The sequence below is a fragment of the Cimex lectularius genome, unplaced genomic scaffold, assembly GCF_000648675.2.
Source record: "Cimex lectularius strain Harlan isolate CLEC.00 unplaced genomic scaffold, Clec_2.1 scaffold145, whole genome shotgun sequence".
Classification (NCBI taxonomy): Eukaryota; Metazoa; Arthropoda; class Insecta; order Hemiptera; family Cimicidae; genus Cimex; species Cimex lectularius.
Window position 1 is genome coordinate 356,569 of NW_019392922.1, and position 22,090 is coordinate 378,658.

The 22,090-nt window shown below is 35.8% G+C and overlaps 3 protein-coding genes across 4 annotated transcripts; 1 reads left to right on the forward strand and 2 right to left on the reverse strand.

The window, feature by feature from the left end:
* Positions 1 to 1,473: 1,473 nt before the first annotated feature.
* LOC106669173 lies at positions 1,474 to 2,310 on the reverse strand. Its single transcript, XM_014398481.1, has 2 exons — positions 1,966 to 2,310; positions 1,474 to 1,904 (listed from the first exon to the last, which is right to left on the reverse strand). The coding sequence occupies exons 1-2, from the start codon at positions 2,056 to 2,058 to the stop codon at positions 1,566 to 1,568; spliced, it is 432 nt and encodes a 143-aa protein (XP_014253967.1). The 5' UTR covers positions 2,059 to 2,310; the 3' UTR covers positions 1,474 to 1,565.
* A 335-nt stretch (positions 2,311 to 2,645) lies between these two features.
* On the forward strand, positions 2,646 to 17,577 carry LOC106669172 (ero1-like protein). 2 transcript variants are annotated; one of them, XM_014398479.2, is made up of 11 exons: positions 2,647 to 3,197; positions 11,477 to 11,522; positions 11,582 to 11,701; positions 11,757 to 11,840; positions 15,609 to 15,671; positions 15,740 to 16,064; positions 16,409 to 16,501; positions 16,715 to 16,979; positions 17,032 to 17,185; positions 17,254 to 17,399; positions 17,459 to 17,577. In XM_014398479.2, the coding sequence occupies exons 1-11, from the start codon at positions 3,019 to 3,021 to the stop codon at positions 17,508 to 17,510; spliced, it is 1,527 nt and encodes a 508-aa protein (XP_014253965.1). In that variant the 5' UTR covers positions 2,647 to 3,018; the 3' UTR covers positions 17,511 to 17,577. The 2 variants fall into 2 exon arrangements, with proteins under 2 accessions (XP_014253966.1, XP_014253965.1); XM_014398480.2 differs by lacking the exon at positions 11,477 to 11,522 and having other exon boundaries at positions 2,646 to 3,197; positions 11,560 to 11,701.
* Positions 17,578 to 17,980: 403 nt separating this feature from the next.
* On the reverse strand, positions 17,981 to 21,882 carry LOC106669189 (cell cycle checkpoint control protein RAD9A). Its single transcript, XM_014398504.2, has 6 exons — positions 21,753 to 21,882; positions 21,186 to 21,382; positions 20,963 to 21,127; positions 20,755 to 20,908; positions 20,511 to 20,679; positions 17,981 to 18,574 (listed from the first exon to the last, which is right to left on the reverse strand). The coding sequence occupies exons 1-6, from the start codon at positions 21,784 to 21,786 to the stop codon at positions 18,067 to 18,069; spliced, it is 1,227 nt and encodes a 408-aa protein (XP_014253990.1). The 5' UTR covers positions 21,787 to 21,882; the 3' UTR covers positions 17,981 to 18,066.
* Positions 21,883 to 22,090: the final 208 nt, after the last annotated feature.

The window sequence follows — 22,090 nt, forward strand, 5'->3', positions numbered from 1 at the left end:
CCAAAAGGATTTGATTCAATTTGTATGCTTCAATGAGCTTGCAAACGTCCTCTTGGATTTTTTTTATTGGATTTGGCTTTTTACTCTCGGCAAATTCAATTTTTTTTAAACTGATTGACTCCCTGAGAGCATGGGGAAAATCTTTACACTAATGAGGAAGATGCAATGTACTTGAGCTCTCCCACTACTTTTGGCGATAACTTTCAGAAGCCTTAGCACTTGCGAGTTTTATCCTCGAGAGTAAAAGCACACCTTAAGATTTATACAAATTCATATAAAAATACTTGAAGTAGTTGCTGTATTGTTAAATATCTTTGGAAAAATAATATGTTTATTGACAATGGCCAATTATTTTTTCAATATTTTTGCCTGCTGGGAGAAAGGTACTTTTTCCTGATTGAGTAGCTTGTTTGATTATTTTGCACCTGGTACGTTCATCCAGTGTTTGTGTCTTTCTCAATCCATTTTTTCAGTTAGCAGCTTAGCAAGCTTTTGGGCATGCCAATTTGCGGTTCCGGTCCTGTTTTTGCTAACTAATGGTTTTATTAAAATATAAATCTGTACTATAGTAATATAGTTCAATTATTTAAGGTTTTAAGTTGAGATAAAAAAGTCAGTGTCACGAGCGGGATTCGAACCAACGACCTTCGGCTTGATACGCCGTTGCTCTACCACTTGAGCTATCGTGACTTCGATCCCCTCAACTTTTTTATCTCAACTTAAAACCTTAAATAATTGAATGATATTAATTGGGTCAAGTGTACAACGAAAAATAATGAATAGTAATATAAGTAATTTGTATAGGAGAGCTTAACAGCCAACGGGTCTGAACCACTTTTCATTTTTTTTTCAAATTATTCTGAAGTTGAAGGCCCAGAACTGCTAGTATGGTAAATTAAGTCTTATAACTTAATGATTCAACCATGTCCTGTATAATTAAATGTTTTAAAGCTTGTAGGTAAAAGCCAATTTTGGCCCACACTATTTTTGGATTATTGCTTTTCTTCCATTTTTGTTTTATAGATGGAAGACAATTCTTGACAAAAAATCCGGTTGCTTTTATCAGGTAAAATTGAATAAATAAATAAGTTCCCAGCCTTTATTTTTAGCCTAGCAAATTTTAGGGTTAGCTTTTTTTATGCATGTCTTTTAATTTATTTTTTGGTCTTAATTAAAGAAAATCGATCTCAAATTGATTTTCTTTTACGGGTGAAAGTCAGAAACATTAAAGTGATCTAAATTTAGTTGTTTTTAAATAATATATTGTGCGAAAATCCTCATCCAGACTTTTCTTCCAGTTTTTGAATGGATGTAAGTTTATCACTAAACAAACTTTTTTTAAAATTATTTTTTATTTTTTACCACAGGTTTAAAATGAAATTAATTTTTAAATAAAAGGCTAGGATTGCATATTGTGTTTGAATCCTGACTAAGATGGTGATGAAACCAGCAGTGGCACTTGTAAAGAAAATATAAATAATAAACACACGTGTATTAAAACCAAAATAATGTTAATGTACAAATGAGAATATACAAGAAATTTACAACAAAATAGAACGTCGATTCTATTCATCGTTGTCGAATGTTTTTCTTTTGTTGCTCTGCTTAGAGTTGTCCTTAGGCGTCCACAGTCCGGATTTGATGAACCGTTTCGAAGCAGCTACGTTGAGCTGGGGCGCGTTCTTCCTTTCTTTGATCCTCTGGTACTTCTTCATGTAATCCTGGACCCGGTCGGCCTCATTCTTGACCACATTCGTGAACGGGTCTTCGCCCAGGGTCCTCGAATACATCCAGTACAGAGATGTGAGGGCGTACGACAGAAACAAATCGTGCTTGATCCTGTCTTCTGTGCCCAGTTTGTCATAAACGTCTTCCTTTATCAGAGTCTCCAGTAAGTCTTGAACCTTTTGTATTAATAAAAAAAAAATAATTCTGTGCAAATTATTTAGTAAAATTCAATATTACCTCGGTTATACTGCCAGAGAATGCTTCGATATTCTCGACCACTTCTTTTTCATTGGCCAACTCGCCGTATTTATTTTCTTCGACATCCGACATCCCAGAAATTATTTGATATTTCGGGCAAGATCAAAAAGAAAGGGAAAAACAAGCGTGCAGAAGCAAGGTTATTGTTGTTGTATACTTACTATACATGTCATTAATGACTTCAGGTCGCCTCATTGTATACTTCAATGACGTCACATAACACCGAACTCATTTGACAGCTCATTTAAATAAATAAATTTAATTGAACGAGTAATGTCAATAAAAAAATTAATAATGTCCAAAAATGACCAATTTAACATTAATGAAACAAACAATAAATTCAATGGAATAATTATCGTAAAAGTTCAATCCATATCGAAACCAACTGTGAATCAAACCGAGTTGACCTATAGTTAAATTAATTTATAATAATTTTATAAGTTATATACTTCGACAAAAAAAGGTTTATTCCAACCAGACATGTATATGAGTTTTTATTGAAAAATCATGACAATTTTTTTGTATGTAAATAATGTACAAATATTGTCAATACTAAATTATTTTATTTCTAGTCACATGTTAATATAATAGATCTTGATAATTGTATCTAGTAATTACTAACCCTGTATAAATAATTATTTCACAACCGTTCTATTTTATTATTATTCACCAACTTTAGTAAATTTATAGTAAAAATTATGAAGCTAAAACTCTTTCTAACACTGTGTATCGAATTGTAAAGATAATTGTGTCATACTTAATGGATTAAGGCGAGAAATCTAAAAAGAAAATATTCGTTTTTAATAGTTTATTAATCTTTTCACCAAAATCTGTCTTAATCCAGAGTATTCAGTTTTTAAACTCTTTTCCCCCTTTTTATCTCAGAACGCCCTATTCAGATAAAAAATAATTAGCTGACACAAAACAACTGACAGCTTCACATGCCCAGAAGCCAAAATCACTACAGCAAACATAAGACGAGGATCATCAACGGCGTGATAGCTCAGAGGTCATCACGACTCCGTGGGCTAGATGGTCATCAGGAGGCTTCTGGAACGTTCGCCTTCGGAGGCCGCGCTCTTCAAGATGACAGCCATACGAAAACGGGTCATTTTGGTATTCTTCTGCCTATTTATCCTCCTCTGCAAGAAGTTCTACCTTGACGAAAAGTACAGGCCCGAGACGGGACGCGTTCCCGATGAAGTTGAAGGGTGAGTCGATCATCTGGTAACATAAATTTACTCTGTTCGTTACTCATGTTTTAATCAGCTGCTTTATGAATATGTAATTGATAATTGAGAAACATTTCATTTATAAAAAAAAGGTCTTACAATTACATACAAAAGTTCTTTTAAATTTAAAATTAATCAAAAATGTTAATTTCTCATTTGATTCAAAAAGCATGTAATTGGTCATAAATTTTGTTATAATATAAAAACTGTTGACTAGACTAGTTTTTCGTTAGAGTAGATCAAAGTAGTTTTAAAACTATGAAATTCATATATTTGCATGAAATTTGGACACAAAAATACATAATATTCTTTATGGGGATTAACAAATAAAACCGTCTTTCTTATTTAAAAAAAATTAAAGATTAAAGAACATTAAAAAAGTTTTTATGGAGTTTTTAATACAAAAATATTTTTAGCAGATTACTGTAGACAGTTAATTTAAAATTAAGTTAAGAAATCCTGGTTTCCCTGGAGTGGTGTATTTTAAAAATCATGATTTCGCTACGTTATTACAGAGAAATCATAATTTGTAGTGTTGATTTATGTTAAATAAGTTGTTTGTTCTAGGGTTTTTGATCCGGAAATCCTGTTTTTAAATCTGCTTTGTTGCATTTTCACGATGTTTGAATTCAGAAAACAGGCTTTCCTCGCCTTTTTGACGTGAAAATAATAATTTTTCAAATGTTGGGTGGAAAGATCAGTTTTCTAGATTTTTTACGGGAATATCTAAGGTTTAAAGACCAATAACGTCGTAGCCTTCACAAAAATAAATAATAATTCATTAATAAAAAATTATAAACGCATTCCCACATGCTTGGTCAGATCAGAAACAATAAGAAAGTGGTAAAATTACATGAAAATACACTATTACAATGGTAAAATGTCAACATAAAAAAAATTCACGACAAAAACGCGGAGAAAAAACTTGCTTTCTAGATTGAAATGTCGTGAAAATGCATCTAAACAGTTTTAAAACGAGGATTTCCAGATCAAAAACCCTAGGACAAACTCCTCATTTAGCCTAAGTTAATTGTGCGCAGGGGTTTATCGAGAAGGAATCGATGTCTAGTCATTATCTACACCTTCAAGCTCACTGGAGATTTTTTGATCTGGCACCCTTCAACTCTAGGCCCAGGATCGGCGTCCCCATAACCGAGCCCCGCCAAATTGTATCAATAGCCAGCAACTCTGCCAGTTTATACTGATAGTCACCATCGACATCTCCTCCCACCCTCTGGACATTCTTTGATCTGTGTCCGGGTAGGCACCCTAGATCCTAGACCTCGCATTGGCGTCGCCATAACCAAGCGCCACCAAATTGTACCAATAGACAGCAACTCTGCCGGTTTATATTGATAGTCACCATCGACATCTCCCCTAAGCCACTGGACATTCTTTGATCTGTGTCCGGGTAGGCACCGACATCTCCCCTAAGCCACTGGAGATACTTTGATCTGTGTCCGGGTAGGCATCGACATCTCCTCTAAACCACTGGAGATACTTTGATCTGTGTCCGGGTAGGCACCCTCAATCCTAGACCTCGCATTGGCGTCGCCATAACCAAGCGCCACCAAATTGTACCAATAGACAGCAACTCTGCCGGTTTATACTGATAGTCACCATCGACATCTCCTCTAAGCCACTGGAGATACTTTGATCTCAGAATCTGGGAAGGCACCCATTAACCCCAAAACTGACCGCCAACATGGGAGGATACGAGAATTAAGGGGAAATGAATGCACTTTAACTATTGTTTGATTGTCTGTTAAGAAGTTAAAAATTTTGTTTATTCATGTACTACTGCTTAGTATGGATGGAGGTCTTTGGAGATTTGGTGGCGGGTTCTGGACAATCAATTATGATCTGGGATATAGTGTTAGGATATATATATGGGTTTAAGGGTTGGTTCAAGACGAAAACTATGGAAAAGTCGGGGGTGGCCAATTGAAAGCCGGGTTCGGAGAGGTTTTTTCTTTTCTGGGTGGTCTGGAAAAGGGTTCTCGTTTTCTTAAATCTTTTTTTATTGCTGTACAGGCACCTCATTCACGCCTAGAGGCCAGACGAGCTGCCTAATTGAGGTCACTGACTGGAACCTCATTTCGAGGAGAACCGTTGAGCCTCTCTCACCATTTTGTCCACCTTTTCATTCTCAATTATGTCAGCCTTTCAATGACACTATACTCTCATAAAATATATTAGGACCAATTTTATTTCTGATGTTTACCGACATTGACTGCTTTCCTGACGATGTTTACATTTAGTACTCTGGTAATAGTTGGTAGAACGTGCAAATTCAAGTGGAACCTGATATAAGCCCAGTGGAGCGAATCCCCGCAATCTTCTGATATTAAGTCCAAAATTTAGATGATTCAGACCATTCTGTTCTAATATCAGTATGATTATGAAATATTATGAATAATTTTTGAATTAAATGCTTTGAAATCGAACAAGCAAGTAAGATAAAGCACTTGGGATTAATTATCGATGAACGATTAGAATGACTGATAAAGTCCGAAGAAACCAGACAGAGCTGTACTTCTTTATTGAAGGTCTACTATGCTTATATTCAGTCACATATTCAGTATCTTCTGTTCTGCTTGGGAAGTAATTCTAAAGACCCAATAATTAAAACAATACACAGAAAAATTTCTAGAAGTCTGAGCTGTGATTTCTCTTTGCAGGAATAAAAAGAGCATTAAATGACGCAAACGCACTATTTTTCCTCAATTTTGAATATCTAATCACTTTGTAAAAATACCAGATTTGGAGGAAAACGGACGAGTAAAAAACACCTTAACTAATCCATTTTCAGAGTGCGTAAACAATAATGACTAAATAGAAATTTGTTTTACAAAAGGGTAAATTTGATTTTAAAAAACCTGTACAACTGTTCATACACTTTCAAATTTGTATTTTTATCTCCAAGCCAATTACATACTTATTTTAAATTAAACCAAATTAAACGAGATTAGAAATTTATGACAAGAGCAGTTTGAAGCTGTTTAACGTCTGACTCATCTCTTTATCAAGTCTCATAAGTGTTCTATGACATTCATGTCAGGAGAACGTACTGGCCAAATCATAGTAGTAATCCCTATAACCTCCAAGTGATGGGTGATAGTAGTTACTCGAGCTACATCCTCATAATCACATCATAATTGCATTAACACTAAGCTGTCACCAATAAATGGAGCTTATGGGATGACAAGCAACCAGAAGACCTTACTCTATTAGGACAATCAAATGACTAGTACTCGTAGACAAAATAGCTCGGCTGTATATAGACAAATCGCCGATTTTATCTGTAATCTGTTGCGGAACAAATCCAAGATGATCTAGAACCTTTGTCACACTTCCACACCTGCACAGCTCAGTTATACTAGTTTCCGCGATAGCAGGACGAGTAAGATAGCGGTCTGCGACTTTGTTGCTTGTACAGTTTTAATTTTGGATCAAAAGATAATTAATCGTAAAAGATAGTGGACAAGGAACGTTTTAGCAGGTCCTACATTTGGATTGAATCTTCTGGAAAAATAATATGGTTCAGATTTCACCCGGCTAACCTCCACGGATTTTGAAAATTTGCTATTTATGGTTGGAAATAAAATAAGCAAGCAAGAAAATTCAGAACAATCATGTCAGCCTCTCTGTAACGAAATGTACCGTAACATTTCTCAAGTCCATCCAAGCTGGGAGACCATAGGCTTGAGATTTTGTCTGCAGATAGTAGCACAACAAGCGATTTGTCTATAGCCAATCGTAGAATTTTGTCTATAGACACGAGTTTTTTTCTATCGTAAGATCCATTTTGTATGATAATCCTTCCTAACTGACTCTTTGAAAAAGCTGTGACTTATTCATGGCATATCAAGCAAAGTATTCTTCCACACATGGTCTCAGTCTGATTGCCACAAACAAAACCGGCGCTCATCAGTGAAGAGAACAGCCCCCCCCCCCCATGTTCACAACCCTCACCGAGACTGGCAAAAATACTGTTGCAATTGGAGAGGGCCAAACTCAGAGGAGTGGTAGGACTACTAACCGGTCACTGGCATCTGAGAAAACATCTACACAACATGGGTATATACAGCGATGATCCCATTTGCAGATTATATAATGAGGAGGAGAAAACAGCCACTCATATCATCTTCGCATGCGAAGCAACAGCTCAATGGAGGTTTAACCTAACGTACGGAAAAAACTTAAGGAATCAAATTACAGCAGCAAAAGTCAATGACCTGATACTGCTAAGAAGAAGGATTGAGTCTATTGACTGAACTAAGGAACTAGGAAGGTACAATAAGCCAGAAGGCTCCAATGCCTGGGTAGTACGAACCCCGCTTCCTAGTATCCTTTTCTACCATACCATACCCCCATGTTCAAGGGTCCAAGAGACATGCTAATTTCCTTACGTTTCAAACCGTTTGGAGTTGACTACCTACATAAGGAAGCCGTTAAACGGTTCCGGAATGCGATAAGAACAGTAAAATGAGCTCGAGTTGAGGTACATCACGCTAGCACCTTCTCTTCGATCGAGTCTTCCGGTGGTCCTAAACCCCTGTAGACTATCGTGCATGGTAGAACATGGCATCCAGGGCTTGTGCTATGTAACGGTCACTAAGTCCGTCAGCCTAAATTGTTATACCAAGTTATTATGGAATATAAACCAATAAATACAAGTGTCCGATTTTTGTCTATGCGTGTGTTATATGATATGAGATTTCTGATGAGATTTGATCAAAGAACCGTTTTTACTCGCATGTTGCCATGTCAAGTTTTAAATGACTCTTTACCATAGTAATATTGCGTTTTCATGACATTTATAGCAGGGATTTGTGATCTTAGCAAAACAGGAAATCATAATAATGATAAATTTTTGGATAAATTACATGCATGATCTGGCGCGCAAACTAGATGATCTTGTTGCTGTTGTTCTGGAATATATGACGGAGGTCGTGAAGTTACCAGAATTCATTAAAATAGAAACCGTGTTTCAAATTGGGGTCAAAGAAAACAGATCGGACAGTTTTCCCTCGGACTCGGACACAGTCTGATACCTGGTGGTCATCTTTCACAGGACATTGAACTGGAATGCCCATCTAAAACGATTAAAAAGAAAATGCTTTCAAGCTGTACTAAGGTCAAGGTCTTAAGGTGCTGACCGCCGCGGTCTTATGACATTGTATGAAAATCAAGTAAGAACACGACTGGACTATGGATGTAATACATACAATTCTACTACCGAAAATAAAATCAGCTTGCTCGACACAGTACAGCATACAGGACTTAGGATGGTCAAAGATGCTCTCCGGAATAGCCCTCACGCAAATGCTGGAGAAATGTCTTTATATTCCAGACGTGTCTTTCTCGATTTGAAGTTTTTGAAGAACTTCGAACTTTGAAAACTTGATTTGAAGAAAATCATTTCCTCTAGGTCTAATCGTCTATTCCCGAGACTAGCCAGATACTAACAGCTCATCACAAGATTCTAAACAACTCATTTTATTCTCCGTATATCTTCACTTTTGTAGGAACTGCAAATACCCATACTCCTTAAAAAAAAATCAGTAGTTTGGTATCAACCCAGCATTGATGGCTGATAATCAGCAAAACGTTAAATCTACTAGTATATACTCTGGCTATATCCGGGACGTCCAACCTCCGGACATTACCGATCCGTCCCTTTGAAGATAAAAAAATAAAAAACATGATTAAAATGGGCAGAAAAGCTCTCGCGTATAAAGAACATTGTCGACAGGTGGCCTATGGAGGACCTGATTCGTAGAAGGGTCATCCTACCCGGTTAATAATAGGCCTTGCGACACTTACTTCTTACAGAAATTAGAGTTGTTTTATTGCATGTACTGAGAGTTTTGTATCCCTAGCATGTATTGATAGTGAATGTATTTATTGGCTTGAATGTATAGTGGGAGAGGGACATGGCGGGATATTAAGTACCCCATCGATCCTCAATTAGGTTAGTATATACAAAAGGTGATGGAGAAATATCATGTACTCCACCACCCGAATGGTAGGTATAGGAATGAATGCATTTAAGAGCGAGTAGAGTGTGTGAGCAGGTTTGAATCTAAAAAAAAGATTGCGTTGGGGGCTTTAAATGACCTAGATGTTGGTAGTCCCTGGAGCTCTTTCTCGGCAGCTGGACGGATAATACTGAATTCAGACCTCGCACTGCCAACGCCCGGGATGGAATATTCTCGAGGCATGTTGATAATTTATTGTAAATTAGAAAAGCTTGAATTGCCGTTGAACATCGAGAAGTAATAGTTTCTGTACCCGCGTGTATGCGTGGGCAGACTTAAGCTTACATAAATCAGTAATTCCAAAGTTTTTAGTCGTTCGTAACGAATGTTCGCCTGTCGTTCCTACATTACAGTCATATAAGATTTAGGAACAGAGTGCATGGGGGGGGGGGCTGCCTGACCTAACTTTTGATAGCCCCTGGAGCTCTTCCTCAGTAGCTGGTCGGATAAAAACGAGATCTGTCCCGGCACTGCCAACACCCTGGGTGATTCTCGAGGGCTGCTGGTCATTTGTAAATTACACACGCTGGAGTTGCTGGTGTACTGCGAGAGGTAATAGGCTCAATTTATACGCGCGTATATGAATGTGAGTTTATTTGAGCTTATATAATTCTGTAATAACAGAGTTTTTCCCGTAGTAGTTGGTAGCGAATGTATACATATCGTTCCTAAATATCAATGAGATTTAGGAACAGAGTACTTTGGGGGGGGGGGGCAGCCATGACCTAACTTTTGATAGCCCCTGGATCTCTTCCTCAGTAGCTGGTCGGATAAAAACGAGATCTGAACCGGCACTGCCAACACCCTGGGTGATTCCCGAGGGCTGCTGGTCATTTGTTAATTACACAAGCTGGAGTTGCTGGTGTACTGCGAGAGTTAATAGGCTATATGAATGTATATGGGTTTGTAGATTTGAGCTTATATAATTCCGTAATAACAAAGTTTTTTCCGTAGTAGTTGGTAGCGAATGTATACATATCGTTCCTAAATATCAATGAGATTTAGGAACAGAGTCCATTGGGGGCTGACATGACCTAACTGCTGTTTGCCCCTGTAGCTCAATTCAGCAGTTGGACGGCAATTCGTAAATTAGAAAAGCTGGAATTGCCTGAACTCTGTACACTCGTGTGCAGATTTCAGCTTATATAAGTCAATAATTTCAAAGTTTTATTCATAGTATTCGAAAACTAAATGCATGTCGTTCGTATATATAGGTATTTATAAGTTTTGGATTTATAAATTTATATTTTAATGCGGTTTTATTCTGAGAATAATGTTGGGGAAAAAAGGACGTTTCTGTTCTGTTGGCTGGTTTCGAGCAGAATTATCCTTTTGAACTATCGAACACACTCCATCATGTTGGATTTTGAACATGTTGCGCCATTGCTGTCTCGGTCTGTCATCGTTTTTGTTTTTGTAATTTGAAAAATTATCTTTTTAATAGTGTTTGTTTTTTTGAGCTGAGATTAGGATGAATGTTCGTTTTGTTCTCTTGTCGGCCAAAATTGGAATTTCCCGTCGATGTCCATTGTTGGTGACCGGGTCTCGGTTAATGCGTTTTTTTTTTTTTTTTTTACGACTGGATGAACAAAAAGCTCGTCATTCTCCCTGACCCAATTTGTTTTTATGTACAATTCATTGATAACTCGACGTTTTACTCATGCTCGAAAAAGCACGGATGACGGCAGCGGAGTGACCCGTGCCCCATAGAATCCGTGTTACGTGTCCTATCTCGGCCGCCACGCAACCCGGTGTAACTCGCCCAAGTTACAATCGGCGAGACAGTATGCTGAAAATATATATAGTGGATTAAAAATAGAAAATAAATTAAAAAAGAAAAAAACGGGGACGTGTTGTCTTTCGTGGAATTTCGTCGTCTTTCGACAGTCAAAGGGACGGGATAGTGAGATTGCGTGGTGCTCGCCGGTTGATCGCTCTGACCTGGAGGGGGAGCGTGCTTCACTCAACATAGGTTTGCTGAGTCCCCCATCGAACTCCATTCAACGTTGTCATTCACCCGTACCACCATTTCTATTTTTTCATAATTTCAAATATCGTCAAACTCCCTTGAAAAACATGAATTATTAAAAGAAAAAACCCATTTTACATTATAAAAAAAATGTCTTTGGTTGAAACCGATCCTACATCAATCAACACATAAGAAATGCCAAGTTTAACAAACATTTTCATAATTTTTATGGTTTTATGCGGTAGCATTTGTGAAAACCCACTCGAAGCCGGTGACCACTGTTTCTGCAAGGTAAGCTCATAGTTTGTATTATTTTATTTTATGACAGTTCTCACCGAATACAATTTAAGCTGAAAGGGCAAATCGATGACTGCAGCTGCAAAGTGGACACCGTAGACTACTTCAACAATGTGAAGATATTCCCAAGGCTCCTGAGCCTCCTGCGTAGGGACTATTTTCGTTTTTACAAGGTAAGCTTGTCGATGAGCCACCCATAATGCAATAAAAATAATTTTTTTTTTGAAGGTCAATCTTAATAAGGCCTGCCCTTTCTGGTCGGACGACAGCATGTGTGCTTTGAAGTTCTGCAATGTCAAGCCGTGCAAAGAGGTACGTAAAAACCACCGTACGTTTCTCACCTTACTGACAAATCTTAGACCCGAAACTCATCGGATTATTCAGAATGGCCTGAGGGTGTTCCAGGCTTGAAGTTAACTGAGATGGCCATTTTAATATTGGGTTAAGAGAAGATAAACCACACCAAACACTTCTCACCTTACTGTCAAATCTTAGACCCAAAACTGAAGGATTGTTCCAAATGGCCTTTGGATGTTTCAAGCTTCAAGCAAACCTTGATGCCCATTTTAATAAAGGGTCAAGTGAGGATAAACCACACCATCCAAATCAAATGTTTTCTCTGCTTCAGTACACTCCAGGCACAGTCATTGCCAATGATGTTTTTTGAGTCCTGGTTTTCTTCGAATAATACCAAAGAAAAGTAGCATGTACTTCGTAGCATTTGAATGAAAGTAGGAAAGTAGTAGCACTTGACTCTTATCTGTCAAGAAACCATCTCCTACTATTGACAAGGTTCCGGACCCATAATTTTTTTTGCAGTCCAGAACAAAGCCAAAAGTGCCAGAAAACCTAACTTGACATTTTTTAAAAGTTTAATTTTAGAAATAGGTAAATTATCAGAGGCTAGTAAACAAAAATTTAAAACAGATAGTTATAAATGAGTCCATTTGAAGAGCAAGAAATGTACGATTTTATCATTTCAAGTAGTCAAATGATCGCACCAATTCATCAGAAATCACGGTGCCAGTGTCATCCAGGCATATTCAGTTGCAATCAAACATTTGTTCTGGTTTGTTTCAACCAAATTGACTGAAAACTGCTGTTTTGGCTCTTAGGCTGATTTCATACTGTAACTGATCACTGCAACTGTACAGACAATTAAATTTGCCAATTAATAATTAATTATACATGGAGAAAAGACTATTATATATTGAACAAGTTAAGCATTGCTCACTTAACATTATTTACAATGTTAATTTTGCGTAAACCCCTCTTGTTACGACACTGAACAAATTTTTAACGACTGATGTTTTTACAATTAAGGAATTATTTATTCAATTGGCACCCATATGTGCGAAGTAGTAATGCTTTCTTATTATAGAATGGTAGATTAGAAAAAATATTGCTCAACTGCTGTCATTCAAAATTTAACTCAAATTAAAAATTGTCATTAAATATAGGCTTAACTACAGTAATTTCTAGGTTATAAACTCATTCAAGAGGTTTTTAATTGCTTGATTAAAAAAAGCCAATTAAATAGGATATATTAAATTGCACACACAGGGGCTGTAAAGCGTTAATATATTTAATTTATTACTTAAAATAGTGTATTACTTTCATTATTTGTCAAGTCCTACTCAAGTTTATGCTTTGGGGGTTGGTAATCTGAGGCCTTAGGTCGTCCTCCATACAAAAAATCCCAACTCTGGGATCAAGTCTCAGGTCTGATATTAACACAAGTAATTGCACGATTAAGTCAGATTGAATTTTCCTTTTTTTTTCTTTCCAGTTCCAGGGTTTTTTGCCTTTATTGTTGCAAGAGCTGATAAAATTATGCTAACCCACTACACTCTACAGACTTTTAGACTTAATAAGTTAGTTGTTTATTAACCCTGGATCAGCCATCCGGGACATCAGTTACTGCGGATTATTGAAACCCATTACTAACCTGGGAGTCGTTTTGATTTAATATTTTAGTTTTTAGCTAAGTGTAATTAAAATACTATACAATATAATCATAAGTAATGATTTTTAAATAAATCATGCAGCTGTAAGAACGACAAATATCAGTCCAATCCAGAGAGAATAAGAAGATCAAAATGATCAGCAAAAATCAAATTAACAGTGAGGCTAAATGTAACTTCATCATAACCAATCATATCATCAGTGATGATCAGGCTGCACAAGCCTCACATGCTCTGAAACAGAAAAAAATTAAACCTAGATGATCATCTTTTTTGTCATAATCACATTTAGTTTAACTATTGGAATTTTCTGACCTCATAACAGTCCAAATGCTAGTGTAATGTAAACACCTAATTTTTTTTAGCTTAATTCGTAAGATTTGCATTTAAATTTGACAAATTAAATAGTGTTAATATTAATTTTCTTCTTGGTATTTTATTTATTTAATTTTAGAAGGTGAAAAAGCCCTGTTTTCGCATTTACGAAGCTTCCTTATTTCCAGTGGTCCTGCAAGTTCTCTAATATGCAATGTTCCTTTAGATTCCCCTATCAGCAGATTTAATATTATTTTCGGATAGATTTTATAAATTTTCTTATTATAGATTATACAGTCTTTGGTTCTTTGCCTCCATTGCTTAATGAATTTTTTTTCCTGTTTTTAATTGCATTGATTAAAGCAACTACAAGTTCATTAACTGCTTCTATAAAAAATTGTTAAAATTGTTGTATTATAATTATATTAGCCACTGTTCATGGGTAAAAGTCAGTTCTCGACAAACACAGGTTGAGTTGGTTACAAGTTAATAGCTGATTCGATAAATAGCTTTTTTATATCCCTTATCCAATTGTGGATGAAATTGTTCTCTTTTTTTATTACACAAAAGTTTATTGTTGCTCAAATTGATTGCTTTATTGTATCAGGATAAATGATCGATTAAAAAAACTAGTTGGAACGATTTTGTCCAATAGCAAATTTTACACTAAAACGGTTGTTTTATTATTGTTTTTATTATTTATCTTTCTGAATTTATTAGATAAAAATTACAGGCTACATTTTTGGATTATTTTCTGGCCAGTAAAACTTATTTTTAGGCTAAACTTCTTTTATTAAAAACCTTAATGTGTTTTTGTTGTAATTTTGCGTGATGCACCAGATTCCAAAAGAATTCAATAGTCTTACACTTTACAATTGAATGATTTCGTATATTTAGTTTTGGTAACAAGATTATTTGGATAATTTTTTTTTTCAATTTTATTGACTTGGTGTAATGCTTGAAAACTTCGGCAGCTAATTATAGGCTAAATTAGATTTTTGGCCAGCTATTAATTTCATAGACTGTTTTCTTTATTATTATGTAAAATTTAATTTTTTACCCAAACTAATTAGTTTTATTGGGCTTACAAAAGAGGTAAATGTAATTTTTTTATAGCATTATTTTTATTTATTTTTTCTCTGTATTAGCCAGATTGTTTATATTAAGTTTTTGGGGAAGGGGGCGTGGGGAAAAAAACAAGAGTGATTGTGTGAATTGAACCCATGACTGAAGGGTCTACCGTTTTAATTTTCTTTTTTAAACGATGAGTTTTTTGACTGAATTCATAAATTTGTACTATTACCCAGTTGGTAATATTAATTTAAAGAAATAAGTTCATAATCCGCTCTGGCTTTTGCCATTTTCAGTGTTGACACAAATTAATCCCCCCCTAATTTATCATGTTTGCACTGATTAACATTTTATCAGAATTTAATGTTATAGAATTGCCTGTTATGAATATAATTTTATTTTTGCTCAAGTTTGAAAGTTTTCAAAGACTTTCTGTCCTCCTTGTGTTGAATTGTTTTTTAATCTTGTTATTTTTAAATCATATTCATATTCTGTACACTTAGTTTTGGCAGTTCAAAATATAAATTTTCAGCTCTGAAAATTAACATTCAATGCTATCTTTCATCACTATTGTCTAAGGCAGAAACGATGAATTTTATCAGTGTTAATTAATAAATAAACTTTTCTACAATGTTAAATTTTTTATTTACTCTTGTAAATTGTAAAGGACAAATTCAATCAAGATATACTAAATATATTTGAATATTTAAACAATAAATTTGATTTTTAGGAAGAGATACCGCCTGGATTGAAAGGTGTTGATAATCATTATAATGAAGATATGCACGTCAAGGTAAAACCGATTAAAAATTGTAATTTGTTATCAAAAAAATTAATTCTACAAACGAAATGTTTCAACAGTATCTCGAATCGTCGCAAAATCCCCAAGAGTCCGAATGTAATTCGGACTCGGTCGACGAACTCGGCTACTTGAACATGACGATAAGCGCATCGGCTGCGAAGGATTTTGAACTTTGGAACGCTCACGATACGGCGCAAGACAACTTCTGTACAATGCCGGACGATGGGAGCGACGCCCAGTACGTCGACCTTATGCTGAACCCAGAGCGGTACACCGGTTACAAAGGCGACTCGGCGCATCGCATCTGGCGTAGCATCTACATGGAAAACTGTTTCCGGCCTAAGAACAGTTACGCCGAGTACATACCATCTTCCAAGTTAAACGGTAAATTATTTGTAAAAAATGATTATTTGGAGTGACAAAGGTTTTAGAAAAACATTTTCTTTATTGTGCCAACGTTTTGATCTTTATTGAGATCGTCTTCAGGTGCCCACCTTGGTGTCTTGGGCACTCTCAACATGACGCACAAGAATGACCCAGCTACACGGAAAAGCCCTCAAGATGATCTCAATAAATATCGAAACTTTGGCACGATAAAGAAAACGTTTTTCTAAAACCTACATCACACCAGACCGCAACTCATGATCTCCGAATAATTGACTAATGGTCACTAAACACCACACATATTTGTAAAAACTTTTTTTAAAAATTTATTTGTTCTCTTACAGGTCTCTGCTTGGAAAAACGAGCTTTTTATAGGGTCATCTCTGGTTTGCATGCTAGCATAAACATTCATTTAAGTGCAAACTATTTATTCACAGGTAAATTATTATCAACTTTATTTTGTTTCAATTAATATATTACAGATGGTTCTCCCAAACCAATACTTTATGAGGATAAAAATATTTTTGGTCATTTTTTTCCATAATTTGGACTGCAATATACATAATTTTTTTGCAAAATTAAAAAGAAATTTTAAAAGAAAACTTGTGACCTGAAGAATCGTAGATTATTTTATTGTTTAAATTTTGCAGACAAATTGGCTTTCAGTCTGACAAAAAGCAGCGAAGGCGATCACTGGGGCCATAACTTGGAAGAGTTCAAGCGACGGTTCAGTCCTGAACAGACATCCCTCGAGGGTCCTCAGTGGCTCAAGAACCTGTACTTCTTATACCTGCTTGAACTGAGGGCTGTAGCCAAGGCGGCACCGTATTTGTCAAACGACCTTTACTATACGGGCAATAGCATGGAGGACGCAGACACTCGTACTGCCATTAAGGATTTCCTCCAAGTTGTCAGGTTTGATTTATTATTATTTTTTATTTTTTTGGTTCTAATAGTGTGTTTATAGTTCTTTTCCAGACCATTTTAACGAACGCAGCATGTTTTCTGGTGGTCAGCAAGCGGCCAAGCTGAAAGAAGAGTTCCGCCTTCATTTTCACAACATTTCCAGAATAATGGACTGCGTGGGCTGTGAAAAGTGCAAACTATGGGGGAAATTACAGGTCATTATAACTATAAAAAAAATATTTAAAAAAAATAAAGAGAATAAAAGTTTTGATTACGTTTACAGGTTCAAGGCTTGGGGACGGCCCTAAAGATACTCTTTTCGAAAAAGTTCGACAGCATCAATCCTCTCAATGTCGAGAAGTATAGAAACAACAAAACTTTCCATCTCGAAAGAAGCGAAATTGTTTCCCTGTTTAATGCACTCGGAAGGTAAATCAGTCCTTAACGACATCGTCGCTGATTATTCATTCTTTGTTTCCTCTCCTTAGGTTATCGACGAGCATACACGAGATTGAAAATTTTCGGAGAATGATGAGATAACAGAAATAATGATTGAACGTCCGTGTTGGAGAAAAAGAAAAAAAAAAAACCCCAGACATCACTAAAATAATACAAAGTGAATTTTTGAATTTCCTCCTCGGAAAATATTCTTTTTAGACGCACTTTTAACATATATAAAATCAATTTATTATTTATTGTGCAAGACGATACTTAACATACTCGAATTTTATAATTAATTAAAGAATTAATTACAAATTGTGATAAGAAATTTACAATTCGGCCAAAGATATTAATGTATCTATCAAAGTTAAAAACTGTTTTTTTTTCAAACGTTAATTTTTGCCCAATGAAACTGCAATGTATATAATATTTATTTAATGTTTTTGTGTATATAATAATTTATTTTGTTAAAAAAAAGTCTGTATATAAATAAAATATTGACTATTTTATTTAATGAAACAAAATTGTATGTTATTTTCCTTTACTCATAAATTATTACATAATGACAATTTCGAACTTTTATTAATTAGGTGATTAATTAGTTTGGAAATAATTTAAGAATGTTATATTTAATAAGTTATAAAAGTTGTAAATGTCACAGTCGATCATTATCTGAGTCTTCCACTAATATATCATTAGCACCTATTAAATCGTCAAGTAGATTTTTCCTTCTGAAACATCTTGCGAAAACTGTTTGTATGAGTTCTTTCGAATGATTTGGTGATGTGTTGTATGACTTGTCACTGCCCAGTGTTGTCTGGAAAGCTTGACTCGAGAGCGCGTCGTACTCTGAGTGGACGTTCTCGCTGATCGGTTGGCTTTCATCAGACGGGATCAATGGCGTTTTATTTTGCAATGGAGTCGTGGCGTTCGGCCTCAGCTCCTGTCTGGCTTCGTTGTTCGCGATTTCATTGGTGAAACTGAAAGGGCTCAGCGGCTGGCGTACAGGCGTTTCGAGGCTCCGTTTTCGTCCTGATGGTGTGTTTTCGCACTGAACTCTTGACAGACTGCCGACTCTTGTTCTATTATGGGAAGGGTTCAGTGTTGAAATAATATAATTGGCCTCATAAACGGGTTGATTCATCGCTCGAAAGACAATTGGGCTAAAATTTAATCAAAATTTTCAATTAAGATTAAACTATAGGGATTAAACTATTTTTTAAAAAATTATTATTATTTTTTACAAGGGTATTTCAACTACGAGGTTATATGAACCCATCTGTAAGTGTGTTGGGTTCAAATGCAGTACTGCTGGATTCGAACCCAGGACCTTTACCTTACAGTGATGAGTGCTGTGTCAACGCCTAAACCGTTGTGGCCCCTGTTAAATTTTTAAATTATTAATTAAAGATTTAAAGTCCTGATGAAGGGGGAATATATTCCGCAAAAGAACCGAGTGTTTTCTCCCTTTATATAATAATTATTATTATTTTTAACTAAAATTTTTTTTGGGGTGTTTCATTCTATTTTCAAACACCCAATTCTATTAGTTTAAAAATGCTTATTCAGCAGAGCATTTGTCATCATCATTAACAACAGCCCTCCGTGAACCCTCTTGTCATGGTCCTGGGCCATCTCTCGAGGGTAATAAAAGGGCAGACAAGGCAGCTAAGGCCATGACATCCCAACCTCTGGACCTAGCAGGCACTAAAAATGGATTAAAAAACATGGTTAAAAGGAAGCGGCAGCATTGGTAGTCTGGATCGGCAGAGAAGCTCAGACATATCAGAGCACAGTTGATACGTGGTCCTCGGAGGATGTGAATCAAAGAAAACTTGACTAAGCAAGAACCAAATGAAGTTGGCAGAGAAAGGCTGCTCAATTTGTCCCACCTAATTATTTCATTCCTTGGTTCCATATAGAGAGCATGTGTTCCGATATTTGAAGGAAGGTTACTGGTAGGTATCACATTTTGTGTTTCTTTTTGGGAATGTATTTATTGGGGTGAATGTATAATGTGAGAGGGCATTGGTAGAATTTTGAGTACATTAATTAGATTAGTGATATAGTGATAAAGGGTGATGGACTCTACTTGAGTGGATGGTCTGTAACCTTGACTGCCTCATGTCCTGTTTGAGAGATACCATGAACTTGGAGCATTTCAAATATAATGGAAAGGAGGAGGCAGTTAAAGCCCGGATATCCCAATCTCTGGACCAATGGATGCTAAAATTGCAATAAATGATTGATAGGTGGGCGGGTGACACTCTCGGGGTTGGAGGATCTGAATCAAATGATCGATCATACTAAACTAGTAATGAACTATATGAGGTTAACACAGGGACACTGATTTTCCGGGCAAAGTTGGCATATAGAGAAAGGTTGCTCAATGAGTCCCACTTAATTGTGTCATTCCTTCGTTCCATATAGAGAGCAAGTTGAAATGTTACTTGATATTGTCGTCGAGCATGGCGAGTATTTGGGCCACCTGTTCCGATTTTGAGGAAAAGGGGCTGCTTTACTGTATTGAGCACTTGGTAGATATCTTGTTTTGTGTTTACTTTTGTGAATGTATTTATTAGAGTGAATGTGCAGGGTGAGAGAGCTGTTAGTGGAATATCGAGTCAATTAGATTAGTTTATTATGTGTAAAGGGTGATAGAGAAATATCGAGCACATCACCACCCACTAAGTAATGGTATGTAAAGTGGAAATAATGAGTGGGAGTGTGCCTATGTTTAGAAATGTGCATGAGGGCTGAAACATCCTACATGTTGAGCTAACTTTGGATATAGCACCTTGGTGGCAAGATGGGTGGATGACAAAAACACCAAAGTGAGTGATTCTTCTGGCTTATCACAAGAAATCGTTATCTTGGTGTATATATTATGTATATTTTTTGTTTTTTAAATGAGGAGTCACTACAGCAGAGGTTACATCAACCCTTGAGGTATTGGTGTTTTTGAAAAAATAAAACAACCCATTTGCAAGTATGTCAGGTTCAAATGCAGGGTCACTGGATTTGAACCCACGACCATTACCTTACAATGATGAGCACTGTGTCAATGCTGATTCAAAGAGTTAAATCTGTAAACGTTACCTTCCAGGCATGTCAAAAGAAATTTTGACAGAGAGATTAGACGGTTCTGCAAATGCGAGAACGGCCCTCAATTCTTTGAAACAGAATGTGACACAAGACGGATTTCCGATCGTGTACGATTCGAATTCAGTCGGATGAAAGGACAGCTCCGTCCTCATCAGGTGTTGATCTGAAACGAAAATTAGCCTGGAAAGTAAATATTAAAATTACACATCCCAAAGCTACAAAGACTCGGTCAAATCACCTTTTTGCATTTCCAGATGGTTCTTGATCACTGTCTTTTCCTCTTCGACTGTTATCGCTATTTCGTCTTCGGAATAACGGAAGTTCTTAACTACGGAAGAAAGGAATTTCGACGAGGTCGTGAGGGAATTGGACATTTCATTCAGAACGATTGCCTTAAAAAATGAACAATAAAATTCTGTTTAAAAACCAAACTGTTCTTGATTTACCAGATCTGTTTCACTTTCGACAATAGGAAGATAATATTTTTTTATATGAGAGTTTGTAAACTTTATCTGGAATATGACGATCGTCGTATCAGGCTTCATTCTAATTTCGCAGCTTTCAACCTGTTTCTCCATACTGTGTGTATGTTTAAAAACGCTAAGGCATGACTGTAACATATATTAAAAAAAAAAGTAATAAAATTTTTAAAAAACCTGTTTGTTTTACCTTCATAGTGATTTTGCATTTGGCCTCTAAGTCATTCTCGTTGAAAATGTAAGACGAGAAGAAGCTCCGCCATATCCTGAACTCGGCACAAGCCGACTGAGCCATGTTGGTGGTCCTGAAGACCAATTCATTTTCCGACGGCTCGATAAACATTTCATCTCCTATTTTTGAAAGTGAGTGGAAAGCACGGGCAAGGACTGGAACAAAAATAAAACTGTCTCTTAAAACACAAATCTTTTTTTTAGACTGATAATAATGTAACCATTGAAACTTTCACATTTACTATTATAAAGCCAGTATTGGCACATTTCTAAGATCTTTATACAATCAAAAATCAATATTATTAATTATACATGCTTAATTATTACACGACTATACATAAACTTTGAGCATACACTCAAATAACTTATTGAAAACACTAACTTGTTTGAACATTTTATAGTCATTTATAAACATTGTAATATAACATTTTATATTACAGCTATAAACTTAAAAGAAGCTACACATCCCTATTACAAATAGTTAAAACAGTAATATAAAAATTTGTTAAATTACTTTTCGACTTACTTTTAACGTTTTGTCCAGGAATAACGCACTTCATGGTTGAAAATGTTGGCTTTCTATTTCACACTTCGAATCTGCCTGGGATTTGGGACCGGCGTGATGTGTAACCTGGTCGTCTGTAACCTCAAAGAAGAAGGTTTTCAAATTTTTGACAGCAGTTTCCATTTTTCTATATTTGTCAACTTTTTAAAAATCTTTTGATTATTGCGATTAATTATTTATATATATTTAGATTAAAAATCATCTCAAAATTGGCAGAATACAATGGTTAAAAAATATATTTAAGAACAACGCGAAATACACTGATGCACGGTTAAATTTTTTAACACAAATTTATTAAT

Coding starts and splice junctions, on each gene's coding strand:
- LOC106669173 (XM_014398481.1), bottom strand. CDS start 2,058: ATGTCGGATGTCGAAGAAAATAAATACGGCGAGTTGGCCAATGAAAAA. Junction 1,905..1,965: donor TCTCTGGCAGTATAACCGAG/GTAATATTGAAT, acceptor TTAATACAAAAG/GTTCAAGACTTACTGGAGAC.
- LOC106669172 (XM_014398479.2), top strand. CDS start 3,019: ATGGTCATCAGGAGGCTTCTGGAACGTTCGCCTTCGGAGGCCGCGCTC. Junction 16,065..16,408: donor ACCATCTTCCAAGTTAAACG/GTAAATTATTTG, acceptor GTTCTCTTACAG/GTCTCTGCTTGGAAAAACGA. Junction 17,400..17,458: donor CTGTTTAATGCACTCGGAAG/GTAAATCAGTCC, acceptor TCCTCTCCTTAG/GTTATCGACGAGCATACACG.
- LOC106669189 (XM_014398504.2), bottom strand. CDS start 21,786: ATGAAGTGCGTTATTCCTGGACAAAACGTTAAAA. Junction 21,128..21,185: donor AATGCAAAATCACTATGAAG/GTAAAACAAACA, acceptor TATATGTTACAG/TCATGCCTTAGCGTTTTTAA. Junction 20,909..20,962: donor TCGAAAGTGAAACAGATCTG/GTAAATCAAGAA, acceptor TCATTTTTTAAG/GCAATCGTTCTGAATGAAAT.